General features: G+C 49.2%; 1 protein-coding gene across 1 annotated transcript in view; it reads left to right on the plus strand.

Moving 5' to 3' along the window:
* The first annotated feature begins 6,057 nt into the window (after positions 1-6,057).
* The window catches only part of MCPH1 (microcephalin 1), a 373,975-nt gene continuing 360,642 nt past the window's right edge, over positions 6,058-19,390 (plus strand). The window contains exons 1-3 of the mRNA XM_073675396.1: positions 6,058-6,205; positions 7,832-7,923; positions 11,464-11,582. Coding sequence (XP_073531497.1) covers positions 6,163-6,205; positions 7,832-7,923; positions 11,464-11,582 — 254 coding nt within the window. The 5' untranslated portion in view covers positions 6,058-6,162. The remainder of the gene's footprint in view (positions 6,206-7,831; positions 7,924-11,463; positions 11,583-19,390) is intronic.

A 19,390-nucleotide genomic window follows, 5' to 3' on the forward strand; every position in this document is an offset into this window, starting at 1 on the left:
ATAGTGTGTTTGGAACCAATTTAGCTGAATATGGATGGAACCACCACACTAATAGGAGAAATCAGGAAAAATTATCAATTAGCAAAAAAGGACAATGTATGAGGCAGTGACGCACGCTGAGCGCACTACAACCAGACGTGGCTGAAGCACACACTACAGCGTGAGCTGCACTCACACACAGAGACCTTGCAGACAGGCGTGAACAGTGCAGATGCAGAGCACTGTGCACTAGCGCTGCAAGACAAAAAAAAAATTCTCTATCTACTCCTATATAGTGTGTTTGGAACCAATTTAGCTGAATACGGATGGAACCACCACACTAATAGGAGAAATCAGGAAAAATTATCAATTAGAAAAAAAGGACAATGTATGAGGCAGTGACGCACGCTGAGCGCACTACAACCAGACTAAGCTGAAGCACACGCTACAGTGTGAGCTGCACTCACACACAGAGACCTTGCAGACAGCCGTGAACAGCAGAGAGAACTGTGCACTAGCGCTGCAAGGCACAGAGATTTATAAAGTAGCTTGGGTAAAGCAGAATAGAGCAAATAGGTAGCTAAAACTGTCCCTCAGAACAACAGCGTCCTATCCCTAACTGAATTCACAGCAGAGTGAGCTCAAAATGGCGTCGGCGGCTTTTATAGTGCATGACATCATTTCAGCAGCCAATCACAGCCATGCCATTAGTTAACATGCCTACATGCCTAACAGGATGTGCCCACATTTCTTAGGATCCTCATTGGCTGAATAAAATGAAACGGGCTCATTGCATTATGGGAACTTCCGATTCCGGTATACGATATTCTAAAAGTATCGGAATTAAGTATCGGAATTCCGATACCGCGAATATCGACCAATACCCGATATTTCAGTATCGGAATGCTCAACACTACTGATGAGTCCAAATTTGAGATCTTTGGTTCCAACCACCGTGTCTTTGTGCGAAGCAGAAAAGGTGAACGGATGGACTCTACATGCCTAGTTCCCACCGTGAAGCATGGAGGAGGAGGTGTGATGGTGTGAGGGTGCTTTGCTGGTGACACTGTTGGGGACTTATTCAAAATTGTAGGCATACTGAACCAGCATGGCTACCACAGCATCTTGCAGCGGCATGCTATTCCATCCGGTTTGCGTTTAGTTGGACCATCATTTATTTTTCAACAGGACAATCACCCCAAACACACCTCCGGGCTGTGTAAGGGCTATTTGACCAAGAAGTGGAGTGATGACCTGGCCTCCACAGTCACCAGACCTTAACCCAATCGAGATGGTTTGGGGTGAGCTGGACCACAGAGTGAAGGCAAAAATAGCCAACAAGTGCTAAGCATCTCTGGGAACTCCTTCAAGATTGTTGGAAGACCATTTCCGATGACTACCTCTTGAAGCTCATCAAGAGAATGCCAAGAGTGTGCAAAGCAGTCATCAAAGCAAAAGGTGGTTACTTTGAAGAACCTAGAATATAAGACATATTTTCAGTTGTTTCACACTTTTTTGTTAAGTATATAATTCCACATGTGTTAATTCATAGTTTTGATGCCTTCAGTGTGAATGTACAATTTTCAAAGTCATGAAAATACAGAAAAATCTTTAAATGAGAAGGTGTGTCCAAACGTTTGGTCTGTACTGTAGCTCTCTGATTTAAGGGCATGAAAATTCGAAGTTTAAAAATTGTGAAATTTTCGCCAAATTTCCATTTTTTTCACAAATAAACGCAAGTGATATTGAAGGAATTTTACCACTATCATGAAGTACAATATGAAAAACAATCTCAGAATCAGGGGGATCCGTTGAAGCGTTCCAGAGTTATTACCTCATAAAGTGACAGTGGTCAGAATTGTAAAAATTGGCCTGGTCATTAACGTTCAAACCACCTTGGTTGGGGGGGTAAAGGGGTTAAAGCACAGGATGCGGAAGTCTTCACAAAATGTATCTACTGAATCTGTATAACTGCCCCATTATGGCCATGGCTTGACTTTAGCATGTAAAATAGTTATACCGGTTCTCTATACCATCACTCCTGGATGCGGCTGGCCTCTGCAGCTTCTGCCCCTCTGACAGCAGGGGTGCAGGGTCATTCCACCCATCACAGCCATAGGCGGATTATAATGAGGACGATCTGGGCTACCGCCCGGGGCCCCGAACCTCCAGGGGGCCCAGGGCTCCGGGGTGTCTATGGCCAGATGGTCCTCATTATATGTGCGGCACCGAGGCACATACAGGCAGACAGTGGCGGGGGGGGGCCCCGGACCGCTCGCCCAGCAGCGGCGCACGGCCGCTACTTCTTCTTCGGCCGGGCCAGAACTGCAGCAGTTAACTTCCCTGTGCTGGCCCGGCCGCGTCACTGCTAGGAGACACGGTCCTGTGCGTGGCCGTGTCTCCTAGCTGTGACGTCACGCATTGCGCACCCGGCCTGCAGTGCTACTTACCACCGGAGAGGAGCAGGAGTACTGGAGCCGAGCCGGGGGATAGTGAGTCTGTGTGTGTGTGTGTGTGTGTGTGTGTGTGTGTGTGTAGGCAGATATCATTGTGTGATGTCTGTTTATATGTATTTTTGTGTTTCAAATGTGTTTATGCATGTATGTACAGTACAGACCAAAAGTTTGGACACACCTTCTCATTTAAAGATTTTTCTGTATTTTCATGACTATGAAAATTGTACATTCACACTGAAGGCATCAAAACTATGAATTAACACATGTAGAATTATATACTTAACAAAAAAGTGTGAAACAACTGAAAATATGTCTTATATTCTAGGTTCTTCAAAGTAGCCACCTTTTGCTTTGATGACTGCTTTGCACACTCTTGGCATTCTCTTGATGAGCTTCAAGATGTAGTCACCGAAAATGGTTTTCACTTCACAGGTGTGCCCTGTCAGGTTTAATAAGTGGGATTTCTTGCCTTATAAATGAGTTGTGTTGTGCAGAAGTCAGGTGGATACACAGCTGATAGTCCTACTGAAAAAACTGTTAGAATTTGTATTATGGCAAGAAAAAAGCAGCTAAGTAAAGAAAAACGAGTGGCCATCATTACTTTAAGAAATTAAGGTCAGTCAGTCCAAAAAATTGGGAAAACTTTGAAAGTCTCCCCAAGTGCAGTTGCAAAAACCATCAAGCGCTACAAAGAAACTGGCTCACATGAGGACCGCCCAAGGAAAGGAAGACCAAGAGTCACCTCTGCTTTTGAGGATAAGTTTATCCGAGTCACTAGCCTCAGAAATCGCAGGTTAACAGCAGCTCAGATTAGAGACCAGGTCAATGCCACACAGAGTTCTAGCAGCAGACACATCTCTATAACTGTTAAGAGGAGACTTTGTGCAGCAGGCCTTCATGGTAAAATAGCTGCTAGGAAACCACTGCTAAGGACAGGCAACAAGCAGAAGAGACTTGTTTGGGCTAAAGAACACAAGAAATGGACATTAGACCAGTGGAAATCTGTGCTTTGCTCTGATGAGTTCAAATTTGAGATCTTTGGTTCCAACCACCGTGTCTTTGTGCGACGCAGAAAAGGTGAACGGATGGACTCTACATGCCTGGTTCCCACAGTGAAGCATGGAGAAGGAGGTGTGATGGTGTGGGGGTGCTTTGCTGGTGACACAGTTGGGGATTTATTCAAAATTGAAGGCATACTGAACCAGCATGGCTACCACAGCATCTTGCAGCAGCATGCTATTCCATCCGGTTTGCGTTTAGTTGGACCATCATTTATTTTTCAACAGGACAATGACCTCAAACACACCTCCAGGCTATGTAAGGGCTATTTGACCAAGAAGGAGAGTGATGGGGTGCTACGCCAGATGACCTGGCCTCCACAGTCACCAGACCTGAACCCAATCGAGATGGTTTGGGGTGAGCAGAACCGCAGAGTGAAGGCAAAAGGGCCAACAAGTGCTAAGCATCTCTGGGAACTCCTTCAAGATTGTTTGAAGACCATTTCCGGTGACTACCTCTTGAAGCTCATCAAGAGAATGCCAAGAGTGTGCAAAGCAGTCATCAAAGCAAAAAGTGGCTACTTTGAAGAACCTAGAATATAAGACATATTTTCAGTTGTTTCACACTTTTTTGTTAAGTATATAATTCCACATGTGTTAACTCATAGTTTTGATGCCTTCAGTGTGAACAATTTTCATAGTTATGAAAATGCAGAAAAATCTTTAAATGAGGTGTGTCCAAACTTTTGGCCTGTACTGTATATGTCTGTATATGTTTGTGTGCGTGACTGCGTGCGGCCTCCGGCCGAGTATAGATGGCGCCGTGCGGCCTCCCGCTGTGTATAGATGGCGCCGTGCGTCCTCTCGCTGTGTATAGATAGCATCGTGCGGCCCCCTGCTGTGTATAGATGGCGCCGTGCGGCCTCTCGCTGTGTATAGATGGCATCGTGCGGCCCCCTGCTGTGTATAGATGGCGCCGTGCGGCCTCCTGCTGTCTCTGGTGGGTCGCCGTGCGGCCTCCCGCTGTGTATAGATGGCACTGTGCGGCCTCCTGCTGTCTCTGGGGGGGCGCCGTGCAGCCTCCTGCTGTGTATAGATGGCGCCGTGCGACCTCCCATTGTGTATAGATGGCTACGTGAGGCCTCCTGCTGTGTATAGATGGCTACGTGCGGCCTCCCGCTGTGTATAGATGGCTACCTGCGGCCTCCCACTGTGTATAGATGGCTACGTGCGGCCTCCTGCTGTGTATAGATGGCTACGTGCGGCCTCCTGCTGTGTATAGATGGCTACGTGTGCTCAATATTGAGTCATACAATTAATGTAAGGCTATGTGCCCACGATGCAGAAATGCTCTGGATTTTTTTTGAGCGTTTCTGCATCTCCCTGGCAGAAAAAACGCATGCGGATTGTACATGCGGATTGTGCATGCGGATTGTACATGCGTTTTTCCTGCCAGGGACATGCGGATGTGAATCGTTCTTCACTTGCAATTCCGCATGCGGGTTGACAAGCGCTTTCCAAGCAATTTTAGCATCACTTGGAAAGTGCTTGACAACTTGGTCACACTATATAAATCCATGCAACCGGCATGGATTTATATAGTGTGACCGTAAAAGAATGGTAAAAAATAAATATATAATTACCTTCTGATGGCCTGCCGACGTCAGCGGTCGCGTGACCCGTCACATGACTAAATGACGTCACGGCAGGTCCTTTTCAGACCATCGCGATCTGCCGGCAAGCCAGGACGCATCGGATAAAGACACCGGGGGCCATCAGAAGGTAAGTATAATATTTATTTTATTCTTTTTTTTACAGGTTCTATGGTACCCGGGTCCGGAGGAGAGTCTCCTCTTCTCCAAACCCGGGTACCATCTGCACATTGAAACGCATGGATTCTGCATGTACATATGCAGTGATGCGGATTCCATGTGTTCCAATGCAAGTCAATGGCGGCGATTTGTGGATTTTTCTGCAATGATAATCCGCAGTGGAAATTTCCGTAGCATGTGCACAGCACATGCGGATTATCATTGGGGAACATGGCAGACATTCTACCAAGCGTTTTTTAAGCGTTTCTGCAGCGGAATTGCCGCTGCGGAAAAGCTTAAAAAACGCATAGTGGGCACACAGTATAAAAAAAATTATTATAACTAATATTGTGCCAAATTAATTTCACGTGAACTATCACATGATCACAGGGGATCATGTGACATGTCACGTCATACATCAGGTGTGTGTGTGTTCTAAACTGCCTGGGGCCCTTGCTACTCTTAATCCATCCCTGATCACAACCATGGAATCAGTGGGGTAAATAAGATCATGCACCACATATGGCTCCTGACATCAGACATTGCACAGAGGTGATCAGATCGTTACAACCCATTCCTCCACAATGTCACAGCTGTCCCATACTCTCCAGCCTGCAGAGCGATGGCTGTGACTGTTCTCCATGCGCACACAGCCATCCCGGCGGACTGACATCATTCACCTGCAGTGCACATGGCCCCACACACAGAAGTCAGCAGGGGGCCGGCGTGCAGCTGCTCCTGCGGGAAGCACACTGACACTGAGCAGTCTGCCTTCCACGTACATGAGCGCTTTACCAACTTCCGCGCTCTCCACGCAGTACAGAAGCCGGGCAGCGGCGCCGAGTGATGACGTCACACAGCGGAAGTCAGGTTTGAAGCTGTGGTGGGTGTGGAGAGGAGGCGGCTGCAGCGGAGCTCATGGAGCTGTCCCCGGGCGGCGGTGAGAGCGGCATCCTTACAGGTAGCGTCCGGTGCTTCCTGCCTCACATACGGCGTACATTGCTCCCAACCGTCCTGATTTCCGCCGGACTGTCCCTCTTTGAGGGCTCAGTCCCACGTCCCGTCCCGGCACAGCTGTTCTCCCGGCGGTGGAGCGGGGGCACAGGCAGTAGCCTGCAGCTACCAAGTGTGCCCATTCACTCCTCTCCACGCCCATGGGAGAGGAGTGAATATTCATTCTCACTAGTAGCACACACTGCCTATTGCAGGCAGCTGCCAGCTTCCTGCTGCGGCTCCACGATCCTGTGTGCCCGCTACTAGAGAGAATGAATATTCACTCCTCTCCCATGGGTGTGGAGAGGAATGAATATTCATTATCTTTAGTAGCGGGCACACAGGATCCCTCAGCTGCAGCAGGAGCTGCTGCTGTGTGCGCTATTAAGGAGAATGACTATTCACTCTTCTTGCCCATAGCCCCGGTGTGGAGAGGAGTGAATATCCCTGCAGCTCACCTCGGCATCTGAGGGCACATGGCAGTGATGTCATGAGCTGCTGGCAGACAGGACGCAGTGCTGGAGCAGAGGAAAGGTAGAAGAGAGAAGTGTTTATTTTTTTCATGTGTGCAGTGATGAGGGGGCCGTGCATACCAGGCTTGGCGATGAGGGCCTGTCTGCTCCTCATTACCAGGCTTCACTGACAACTCCTCCTGCCAGAGGAGAAAGAAATGGTAAATGGGTGTGGATTGGGGTGTGGCCAGGGGTGGGGCCAAAATTTGCCCAAGCTCTCTTTTTTTCAAAAGTTGGGATGTATGCTGTAGGGGCAGAATAGAAGAACTAATACAAAGTTTCCCTTTTGCCTATCGCAAACAATCACAGCACAACTCTCATTTTTTAAGAGAACCTGTCAGTTAATGCTATTAGCCTGCAGATATAGGGTTAATCTGCAGACCGATCGCATTATGAAGGTGCCCGGCTGCTGTACCAGAAGCATGGAGAAAATGAACTTTATTCCTTCCAGGAGCTGCCAGCTTTCAGTCATAGAGGCGGTCACAGCACCGAGAGTGCCGTTTCTGTGCACGCTACAGCACTGACTACAGCCCAGCACTGATGCACAGCCAGCTGTCAGTCAAACTGCTAGAGAGTGCGTACTACCGTCACACACTACGTACTGAGCAGTATGACTGAAAGCCGGCGGCTACCAGGAGGAATAAAGTTCATTTTCTCCCAGTAGCTGCACTTTCAGTACAGGGACCGGGCACTTTCTAACACTATTAACCTGCAGATTAACCCTATACCTGCAGGTTGATAGCGTTATCTGACCTGACAGGTTCCCTTTAAGAGCAAAATGGAATTTGCGATATGATTTGTTGGTTGCAGTTGACAACAAGAATTTCTCCTTTGTAATTTTTATTCTTGTCCACATATGAATTGTTTTAAAAAATCATAATCACATATTATATTCATCAGGGAGGTATTCAGAATTCTCAGTGAGTGGCCATATGAGGTTACCATGTTCTTGTGACAAATGGCATCACGACTGTTACTGGGGACCTTTGGCCCTCAGATTCCAGCTGATAAGATGAGAGGATTGCCTGCACAATAGAAGCCATTCCAGTCTTCTGACATCTACAATCATTTGTCCTTTTCAGGAGTCATCGCATTTGTAGATGTGTGGTCATCCAACCGCACAGAAAATTACTCCAAAATGTTCTCACAGCAACTTCTTAACCTGGGGGCGAAGGTAAGATGCAAATTTTTCTCCTGTGAAGACCAGCCTTTGGCAGAGCTTCCTAGAAGACAGTGATACAAACTATATATTGAAGAATTGCAGAATATAGTACAAGTGATGGACTGATCGCAGGTAGTCCTCTAGGGGGACCATAGAGGAAAATAAAACAAGAGTTTGAATCAAACCCCTCCCCTTGTTGTACAATTCATAACAAAATAAGTATATTTTGGTATTGCTGCATCCTTTAAAGTCCAATCCGTTAAATTATGAAAATTTTCATCCTGCACATGTAAACTGGCCCCCGGCGGTAGTCGTGTGATAGGTCCGCCACTTCCACATCTGGGCCAGCTACAGGAAATTTAGCGTCGTTGGTGGGTGTGTGCGACATTGTACCTGGATCTGCTGCTTTCATTGTCATTTCTGAATCACTAAGTGCAATCCCGCTCCCTTTTACATTTTCGATGAATAAGCCAGACCAGTCTTAAAAACAATGTCCATTTTATACACAGCCAAACTAGTGAACAGGGGATAACAGGTTGTACATTTTCCGTCTCCCAATAATACACCTGCTCCATTCCCAGTTACAGTTTGCATTTTGTTCCCGGCAAAAGGTACCGCTGGGGGCATGGCAGGGCTGTGGAGTCGGTAAGCCAAACCGACTCCGACTCCTCAATTTCCATGACACCGACTCCCTCATACATGGCTCATGTTTAAGTGATAAATTTACTGTAGCACAGATTCATCTCCGCTAGAAGTCTAGACCCTTAGATCAGGAATAGGACATTTCATAACTTTCCCAAATTCTTATGAAAAAATATTCCCCACAAACTTCATTGAACTACTAACTACTGTACCCAATTTATTATATATTTTAGAAGTCGGAGTCGGTCCATTTTATACTGACTCCACAGCCCTGGAGCATGGGGAGAAGTTGGAATTGCCTTTGTTTTCTTAGGGGTAGGGTCATACGGGTCCATGTGTAACTATGATCCCAATATCCGGAGTCTTGGCATATATCAGTCACAGGAGCCGCTCGTTGAGACAATGCTCCCTGTTTTAGTACTCAAAGCAGGGCGCTACCTTTTCCTAATGTCCCCCTCTTCCTCTGGACTGTAGGTTTCCTGGACTAAGCTTTCCTATTCTGCAGGGGTCCCCACTTGCCTGTGATGTCCAGCCGCCTCTGTAACTAGCTTCTTTCCATGCTGAGCTTTGTAGTTCCACAACCGATGAACCTGTCCGCTCCAGCACACAGCCTACTCCACACTCTGCTACTTGAACTCTACTTCCTTTATCCCTATAGCCATCCCACTTGTTCCCCCTATAGGGCCGCCTTCCTACGCTCCCTGGGGACAGCCTTGCGTTTAGGGATAAAATACTTTTCTTTATAACATAGGCAGAAATATCATTACACACAAAATAACCTTCAACATCTTGCCTTAACATCTTCTTGAGGGGGACGGGACTCATGTCCACTGTGCTACACACAGAAAATGCCATTAAGAAAAAATTAAAGAGCAAAAATTACCCAGAAATAAAGCAATCAAGACCAGTGTTTTTCGTGCCAGTCTTAATAAGAGGCCATGTTGGAGTCAAATGCGCCTGATTTATTAAAGGGGATGTTCGCCTGTTGGGGAAAAATTTTCTTCTTCTTAAATGCATTCAATTGAGGCAAAAATAATTTTTGCAATTGTATTTTATTAATACGTTTTGCACCATTTTCCTCCTATAGCCTCTGTATTACACTGCCTTTTGCTGGCTGCAGAATGAGTTACCTGGGCCGGCCACGTTATCTTTATTTTAATAGATGTGTTGGTGACGTGATTTTGCGGCACTTAATATTATATAGATATGACAGGTTCTCCTCCTGCTCTTATTAGTGCAGCTTTACTCACAGACTGCACAGCTCTCCGGTCCATACAATGGCTAATGATGGAGGAGTAAGTGACCTGATCAGTCCATCAGTCTTGTCCAATTGAAAATCTCACATGAGAACTGCTTTTCTATTGGAGGAGACTGGTGGACAGGTCTGAGCATGTACTCCTCTATCATTAGCCATTGTATGGACCGGAGAGCTGTGCAGTCTGTGAGTAAAGCTGCACTAATAAGAGCACGAGGAGAACCTGTTATATCTATATAATAGTAAGTGCCACAAAATCATGTCACTGACACATCTGTGTAGCGAAAGATAACGTGACCAGCCCAGGTAACTTTCTGCAGCCAGCCGAATGTCCCAGCTCAGCCCCATTTGTTGGAGTTGGGTGAAAATTGCTTGAGAACGCCAAAAATCTAAAAATGTTATCGCTGTCTTGAGTGGCGCCAAAATTGTACAACTTTTCAAAGCTTTCTATGCCAGAATTCTGGCTTAAAAGCTTTAATAGGTCAGGCCCATGGTGTGTACAAATAAAATCTACCATTTGCCTAAAAAAGCTGCCTCAGGCCTCATACAGCTCCATAGACAGCAAAAATTAAAACGTTATGGGTCACAGGTTTTTTTAATCCACTGAAGTTGCAAAAAAAATAATAATTTAGTAGTACTGTAATTGTACTGACCTGGTGAATCATGTTGCCAGGTAATTTTTACTGCACAAATAATGCCGTAAATACGGCCCCTAAAAACGTGTTGAAAGAATCGCGTTTTATTTCCACCATTGCTCGCCACTTGGAGTTGTTTGTATGAGAAATCTTGGATCGGCGCCATTTCTCTGAAACCCAGAACGTTTTTATTTTTTGCTGATGGAGCTGTTTGAGGGCTTGTGCTCATGCAGCTTTTTGATCTATTGCTTTTTAGTGTATTGTCTAGAGAGGTACAGTGACCCCCTCGCCGAAAAAAAAATAAAAATGCAATTCTGGCATTTCAAGATTTTTTTTCTTTACGCCATTTATCATAGGGGTTCATTTTATATTTTAATAGACTGGATGTTTCTTTCTTTTTTTGTCACCCTGCACCCTGGCCATCTACCGATAGAAAGTGAGCGTATCAAAAATCATACTTCGTGGCAGATAGGCTATATCCTTTTTATTTTTTGTGTGGAATATTGTAGGGGTAGATCCATTGTACAATGAAATGATACTGTAAGCTTGCGAGCAGGGCCCTCACCCCTTTCCATATGAGATATGCTTATTCTGTATTGTCTGTATAAGTCCCCCCTAAAATTGTAAAGTGCTGCGGAATATATTGGTGCTATAAAAATAAAAATTATTATTATTATACTGCTCATTTTAACATACAATGTCATGATGATGTGTCAGATGAAGAGACCTAGACCCAAATGGTAGAAGTGCTCCACTACGTGCTTTACTGCTTCGCTCTTCTCGGAGAGCAGTCTATGGCTTTATAGAAGGTCTGCAGACAATTTCCATGCCTTAGGTCTGTATAATGAAAATGTTTTCTTACTGCTTCTACCCTGTAATTCATGCTTATGGGGCAGATCCTCTGATTGTGTGTCATCTGACCCAGTGTAATGGGGGTTGTGTAACTTTTATATTTGTGCTGTATACTTATTGTAGAGGGTGACGTTTCTACTGAATAATGTTGGTGATTTGCATCTGTAGGTCTCAAAGACATTCCATAAGCAAGTTACTCACGTCATTTATAAAGATGGCAGTCAAAATACATGGGACAAGGCAGTGAAGAATAAAGTCCAACTGGTGTCTGTCCTTTGGGTGGACAAGTAAGTACTGCTCCTAAGGGCAAGAAATGTAAAAAAAAAATAAATTAATAATAATATATCTTTTTTTTTTTTTTTTTTTTTAATTATTTTCATATTTTTCATCCAATTGGGTTGCATGACTATTTCTTGGAAATCGATTTTCTCTTCTTGGCTTCAAAGTGACAGACGTGATGTGGACACTTTATTAGAACTTTTTATATAGTTCTCACTCTTTGGAGACTAGTAGTGATGAGCGCAAGTGCTTGTTACTCGAGTTTGCTAGGGTGCTTGGGTATGCACACAGAATCGCGGGTGCTTGACTGACATGTTCGAGTCCCCGCTGCAGCATGTTTCGCGGATGTTATACAGCCAAAAAAACAAGCGGGGATTGTGACGCACCCCTGGGCCTTCGTCGCGCGGCATCGCGCGCACGGGAGCTTACCCGGAGCCGGATCTGTTGAGGGTTGTAGTCTCGTGGCGGTGACCCGGTCCATGCCCAGGGAGTCAAACTGAGCGGCGATGTATTAGCGGTAGATGTTGGACGACTACGCCACCCGTTGAATGCAGTGAAGGAGCTGCAGGGCAGACCGCTGAGGCCGGTGGTAGGATTGTGCAGCGTGATAGTATCACCCCCAACGGGAGGGGTATGGCCTCAGGGCAGCCGACGTGGATGATGGGGGTAGCAGGAATCACTCAGAGACGATGCGGTGTAATTCAGGGTCTTTACTGGTGATAAAGATAGACCCTCCCGGAGTACTGGCTAGCGATCGGGGCCTGGTCAGTCCTTGAGCAGATGGGATCTCCCCTGGCCAGGCGGAGTTGTAGGCCTCCCAAACTGACTGTACTCTTCTGGCTACCTTGCTAGAGGCGGATATAAGTAGCCCACGTCCCTGAGTGTACCGTGTGGTGCTCACCCGTATGGCCGGTGACTCGGGGCCTTCTAGTGGCGTCCGCTCCACGACGGCGGTGCTGGTCCCACGCGTGTGACCGTGCCTTCGGGTTTCTTGGCCAGAGGACCTGAAATCCCCTGCCGGGCGGTTTCTGCTGCTGGGTAAAGATTAGTCCCCACAGCCTCGGACTCCGGGTCCGGTGATAGCTTCTCAGTCAGGGCGAGCTCTGCAGCTGCCAGCCCCTGACTCCTTATAGCACTGCTCCCACAGAGCTCCTGATGTTCTTTTCCTAGATCTGCTTCTCTTATCTGTCTCTACTTCTTCTCTACTCACTAACCCTGCCTCAGCCCTAGGTTTATATAGGGGAAGTCCTTCCCCTCCCAGGACTGGGCAGGAGGTGTGGCATGCATAGGATTCCTGACCAAGAGACCTCCCACCTGCTCTCAGACATAACATTGCTGTTACTGTGGAAACCAGACCCCTGGGGTGCCACATTCCCCCCTAGTGAAATTTAGTACTCCGGGACTAAACATATTTTTTAAACATAACAAGGTATAAACAATAATAGTACAATAAGAAAAACATATAAAGATGGTCACGGCGTGTCCGCAACCGGGTGCAGTTTTTGAAGAAAAGCAAGGTGTCCATTTCACCAAAACAGGGAGACGTAACCAGGTAGGGGTCTGTCCTGCCCCGAGTCCTTAACAGTCTTTAGTCCATTCCTAGGTTACGCTCCAACCATGTACAAGGATTCCCGGTAAATCCACCAAGGACTCCTATAAATAACTAGAAACACATAATTATACACAAGCAACAAGAAAAACAGGTAACCACAAATAAAACAGTTTATACACTTCAAATCCTCCAACGTGCGGGTAACTGGCCTCTAGTGGCCCTAGTGGACCTACGGAGCTGACTGTCTAGCCCTGAACTACAGTGTGTAGGAGCTGTCAAGGGTAAACTGGGCAGCTGTCTACCGGCTCTTTGGCTCACTAGGGGTACGGCAGGCTCACTATAAGCAGAGGGTTGATCCTCCTGTTCTGCTTGTGTGGAGTCTTCTGCCTCCTGGACCGGCTGCTCTTCCAGCTCTACCTGTTGCTCCGTAGGCACTTGGGATGCTGTTTGGAGGAACGTGAGGACGGGTACCACAACTGCACCATTGACTTGAGTCCAGGACCGAGGGATGTCTCCGAGCACAGTACTAACCATATCTTCCCTTTCCTCTACGGGTCGATGGTCTTCTTGTTCCTCTTCAGGGTTCCGTAGCTGTTCAGGACACTTCTTCAGGTGATCCCGGGATACAATGGCTATGGTCTCCCCTCCGTCTTTACTGATGGTACAGACTTTCGGGTTCTCGTGGCTTGAGGGCAGTACGGTGTACGGGTCCTTCTCCCACTGGTCGTCCAACTTGTGGAGCCGTCTTTTCCTCTTCAAGACCTGCTCTCCGGGTACCAGGGGAACAGCGGGAGCATACTGGTTATAAGTTTTCTCTTGTCTTTCCCTAGCCTGACAGAGACTTCGCTCCACGCTCTCCTGTACTTTCCGGTACTGCTGCTGCCTCTCTGTGTCCCAGTCTGCCTCTGGTGAAGTGTCCTCGGGTGTCAGGACTCCCATTTCCAGGTCAACAGGTAACTTACCAGGTCTCGCCCTCATTAGGTAAGCCGGGGTACAGTTGGTGGAACCTACCGGGATGTGGTTGTATAGGTCCACCAGATCGGGCAGCTTCTCAGGCCACAGACTGCGTTCTTCCAGGGGCAACGTTTTCAGGAGATCCATTACCACCTGGTTCATTTTCTCACAAAGTCCATTAGTTTGCGGATGGTAGGGTGTCGTCCTTATCTTCCGGCAGCCATACAGATTGCAGAATTCCTGGAAGACCTCCGCTTCAAAGGCAGGTCCCTGGTCCGTCAGCACTTGGTCCGGGTACCCGTGTGGACGGCAGAAGTGCTGCTGGAAGGCTCTAGCTGCTGTTTGAGCTGTTAAGTCCTTAACGGGGACGACAACCAAGAACCGGGAGTAATGATCCACAATGGTTAACGCGTAGACGTAGCCACTTCTGCTTGGGGTCAGTTTTACATGATCCAAGGCTACCAGTTCCAACGGCTGCCGGGTGACGATGGACTGCAGGGGAGTCTTCTGGCTGGCACGGTCCTTCCTTCTTAGGTTGCACGGGCCACAGTCTCTGCACCACCTCTCGATGGTTCCCCTCATGCCTACCCAGTGGAACCGCCCACGCAGCAGGAACTCCAGCTTCTTCCATCCGAAGTGTCCAGCCCCGTCGTGGTATGCTTCCATCACCATGGCTGCGTCTCTCCGTGGCACCACTACTTGCCAGATTAGTTCATGCGTCCGGGAGTTAACCATTCTGCGGCACAACTTCCCCTTGTAAAGGAACAGTCGACTCTTCTCAGCCCACAGTTGCTTGGCTTCCTCCGGAGCGTCTGGGTCAAGGCGAGCCTCTGGCCGAGTCAGCATCTCCTTCACCAGCCGGACGGCAGGGTCACTGTCTTGCGTTTCCTCCCAGTTGTAGTGAGGCAAGGGGTTAAACGTAGCGGCTTGCTTACTCCTTACCCGATGGGAATACTGGATAGTCCCATGACGGTGGAACGCGGGGAGTTCGACTTCTTCCAATCCCTCTGGATCTTCTCCTACGTCCGGTAGGTTTGGCATCCTGGACAGGGCGTCCGCGTTGGTATTGGAGCGTCCTGCCCGGTATTTGATTGTGAACTCGTAGTTGGACAGACGGGCCATCCATCTCTGCTCTAGGGCACCAAGCCTTGCCGTGTCCAGGTGTGTCAACGGGTTGTTATCCGTGTACACGGTGAACCGGGAAGAAGCGAGGTAGTGCTTAAAGCGTTCGGTGACTGCCCACACCACTGCCAGGAACTCTAGCTTAAATGAGCTGTAATTCTCAGGGTTTCTTTCGGTGGGTCGCAGTTTTCGACTGGCGTAAGCGATTACTCGTTCTTTCCCCTGCTGGATCTGGGACAGTACGGCTCCTAGCCCGATGTTACTTGCGTCGGTGTAGAGGATAAAGGGCTGGCTGTAATCAGGGTACGCCAGGATTTCATCCCCCGTGAGGGCCATCTTCAGCTGGCGGAAGGACTCTTCTTCTAACTTCTCCCATTTGAAGGGCGGCTTCTGGTTCTTGGCCTTCCGGGACTGGCCTATCAGGAGGTCCTGCATAGGAGCTGCCTTTTTGGTGAAACCGGGGATGAATCTGCGGTAATAGCCTACCAACCCGAGGAACTGCCGCACTTCCTTTACACTGGAGGGACTTGGCCATTCCTTAATTGCGGTGATCTTATCAGGGTCGGGAGCCACTCCGTCAGCGCTCACCACGTGTCCCAGGTACTGCACCTTTGGTTTTAGGAGGTGACACTTGGAGGGTTTTACCTTTAGGCCGTAGTTTGCCAGAGCTTCGAACACTTCCGCCAGGTGTTTCAGGTGGTCCTCATAAGTCTTGGAATATACGATGACATCGTCCAGGTACAACAGGACCGTCTCGAAGTTTCTGTGGCCCAGACAGCACTCCATTAATCGTTGAAAGGTTCCTGGTGCGTTACAGAGTCCGAACGGCATGCAGGTAAACTCGCTAAGTCCCATCGGGGTGGTGAATGCGGTCTTCTCCCGGTCCGCCTCTGCTACAGGAACCTGCCAGTACCCGCTAGTGAGATCCAAGGTAGAGAAGAAGTTAGCAGATCTTAAAGCAGCCAAAGACTCCTCTATCCTTGGTAAGGGGTACGCATCCTTGTGTGTGATACGGTTGATTTTCCGGTAATCTACACACATCCTCATGGTGTTGTCTTTCTTTTTGACTAAGACTAGTGGAGCTGCCCAGGGGCTACAGCTATCCCTGATCACCCCAGCCTCCTTCATGTCCCTAAGCATCCCCTTGGCGTGTTGGTAGTGTGCAGGGGGTACGGGTCGATACCTCTCTTTTATGGGAAGATGGTCTCCCGTGGGGATGTGGTGTTCTACCCCCTTGACTCGCCCGAAGTCTAACGGGTGTTTACTAAACACTCTCTCGTACTCTTGAACCACCCGATAGACTCCCTGTCTCTGGTGTGAGGGAGTGGAGTCAGTACCCAAATGTAGTTGCTGACACCAGTCCTCCATTGTTTCCTTAGAGCCGTTACTTTCCTCCGGGGAAGATGGAGGCAAGGGTTCTACGGACTGTATGGAATTTTGATTGATGGTATACAATTTGGCTAGCGTGGCATACCGGGGCAGGTACACTTCCCTCTTCCCGATATTTATTATGCGAACGGGCACCCTCCCATGGCGTACATTGACCACTCCCCGTGCTGTCAAAATGGTGGGCCTACTGTCTGAGTAAACTGGTTCTACCATTGCCTGGTAATCTCTACCTCTCAGACCAATAGCTGCCCGGCACCAAATCATCATTTCACTTTTTGGGGGCATGGCAATAGGAAAAGGGTCACACATTCTTACGCTACCAATCTCACCACCGGAGAGTTCTATCTGTTGCCGTCGCATCAGTGCCCGGATCTCTTTCTGGAGCACTCGCTGCTGGCCGGAGCTGGCGTTCTTGGCAACCTGCTTTAAAAGGAAAATCACCTCTGCAAGACAATTTTCAATTACATTAGTTCCTAGAGTTATCTTTGGGTGACTCTCGCGCTTGTCAATGTCTACAATGATCAGTCCCTGTGCCGCCAATTCGACTCTACCGATTTTAATGGTCACCTCTTTAAATCCAATCTGTGGCACGGGCTGACCATTGCTGGCGATGATACTCAAGTCGTCGTCAGGGTAGCGGGTGATATCCGAGTCATTCCAGTACTGCTTGAAGAGCACGTACGGGATAGTGGTAACCTGTGACCCGGTGTCCAGTAGGGCACTCATGGGGATGCCATCCAGTACCACGGGCAAGACTGGACGTCCTCCCACATATTTGTCGCGCCAGTTCGATGGGCCTGATGATCTTTTTCCTGGGGTCTGGCCCTCTACCCCAGGTTGTGCCAGTTTAAAGGACAGTACCTTGCCATATGTCCGGGTTGATTGCAGCGGCGGCAGATGGGTTGTCCGTCCTCGTATCGGTCGCTGGGTCTTCCTCTGGCCGGTGGGGTCCTCCTTGGTCGACGCCACGGGATGTCCTCCGGTCCGGATGCCAGCTGGATCTTCCCTGGAGTGGAAACCTGTAAAGACTGCACAGTTCGGGTTAGCGCGGCAACGCTTTTAGCTAGCTCTTGGACCTGATGGTGCAGGTCTGGAGCCGGGTCATTGTTCAAAGCCTGCGCATCAGCTCCCACGCCGTCAGGGTCGGTCTGCTTAATGGCTCTCAGGGCCTCTTGTAGGTTCAGGGCATAGTCCCTTATACTCTCGTGTGCTCGCTGCTTGCACCCGTAGAATCCAAGCTTGATCTCGGCTGAGGTGCGGGTATCAAAGGTGTCCCTCAGCCGGGTTAGTATCCCTGCAACAGTCCTTCCCCCAGGTGGCCAGGACTTTACCTCCCTTTGGGCTGCCCCGGGTAATTGGGCCACCAGGATGCTCACTTTTTGCTCTTCTGTGAGGGGATACACCTGGAAGAGGCTATCCAGCTTTTCTCTAAAGTCATGCAGGGTATGTGACTCCCCTGAGTACTGGGGTAGCCAGGCCGCTCCCGGGATATAGGGCATGGTGAAAGGCATGACTGCAGCAGCGGTGGCGCTGGCGGGGGTTGAGGCAGTGAAGCTCTCCTCCGTATCCGACATCTTCCTCCCCCCTAGTGGACCGTGGCCTACCTTGCGATGATCCTCTTCCGTAGGCCGCGGCTCCGCAGTGGATCGTCAGGGTTGAGGACCTTCCGTCGCGCTCCTGTGACGTCGGCGTCTGCTGGGCTCCTTCCAGGACCTTACGCAACGTCCGGACGTGAGGCGGGGCTTCAGTTCTCGCGCGCTTTCGGAGTCCACGCCCCTCTTCTTCCCGCGCGGCGTCTTCAAGATGGCGTCCAACGGCGGGAAAACTCCACGGATGGCGGGAAGAAGACAGAAGATGGCGCCGGATGGCGGGAATCTTCACCACTGGTAAGTTTGAACAGTCTTTTTCAGGCACGCAGTACCCGGTGGTTGCGGGCACGAGATCCTGCCGACTACGCCAAAAGTTGACGCACCCCTGGGCCTTCGTCGCGCGGCATCGCGCGCACGGGAGCTTACCCGGAGCCGGATCTGTTGAGGGTTGTAGTCTCGTGGCGGTGACCCGGTCCGTGCCCAGGGAGTCAAACTGAGCGGCGATGTATTAGCGGTAGATGTTGGACGACTACGCCACCCGTTGAATGCAGCGAAGGAGCTGCCGCTGCAGGGCAGACCGCTGAGGCCGGTGGTAGGATTGTGCAGCGTGATAGTATCACCCCCAACGGGAGGGGTATGGCCTCAGGGCAGCCGACGTGGATGATGGGGGTAGCAGGAATCACTCAGAGACGATGCGGTGTAATTCAGGGTCTTTACTGGTGATAAAGATAGACCCTCCCGGAGTACTGGCTAGCGATCGGGGCCTGGTCAGTCCTTGAGCAGATGGGATCTCCCCTGGCCAGGCGGAGTTGTAGGCCTCCCAAACTGACTGTACTCTTCTGGCTACCTTGCTAGAGGCGGGTATAAGTAGCCCACGTCCCTGAGTGTACCGTGTGGTGCTCACCCGTATGGCCGGTGACTCAGGGCCTTCTAGTGGCGTCCGCTCCACGACGGCGGTGCTGGTCCCACGCGTGTGACCGTGCCTTCGGGTTTCTTGGCCAGAGGACCTGAAATCCCCTGCCGCGCGGTTTCTGCTGCTGGGTAAAGATTAGTCCCCACAGCCTCGGACTCCAGGTCCGGTGATAGCTTCTCAGTCAGGGCGAGCTCTGCAGCTGCCAGCCCCTGACTCCTTATAGCACTGCTCCCACAGAGCTCCTGATGTTCTTTTCCTAGATCTGCTTCTCTTCTCTGTCTCTACTTCTTCTCTACT

Source organism: Phyllobates terribilis, unplaced genomic scaffold (assembly GCF_046119375.1).
Source record: "Phyllobates terribilis strain yellow unplaced genomic scaffold, ASM4611937v1 Scaffold_3__8_contigs__length_932513732, whole genome shotgun sequence".
Lineage (NCBI taxonomy): Eukaryota > Metazoa > Chordata > Amphibia > Anura > Dendrobatidae > Phyllobates > Phyllobates terribilis.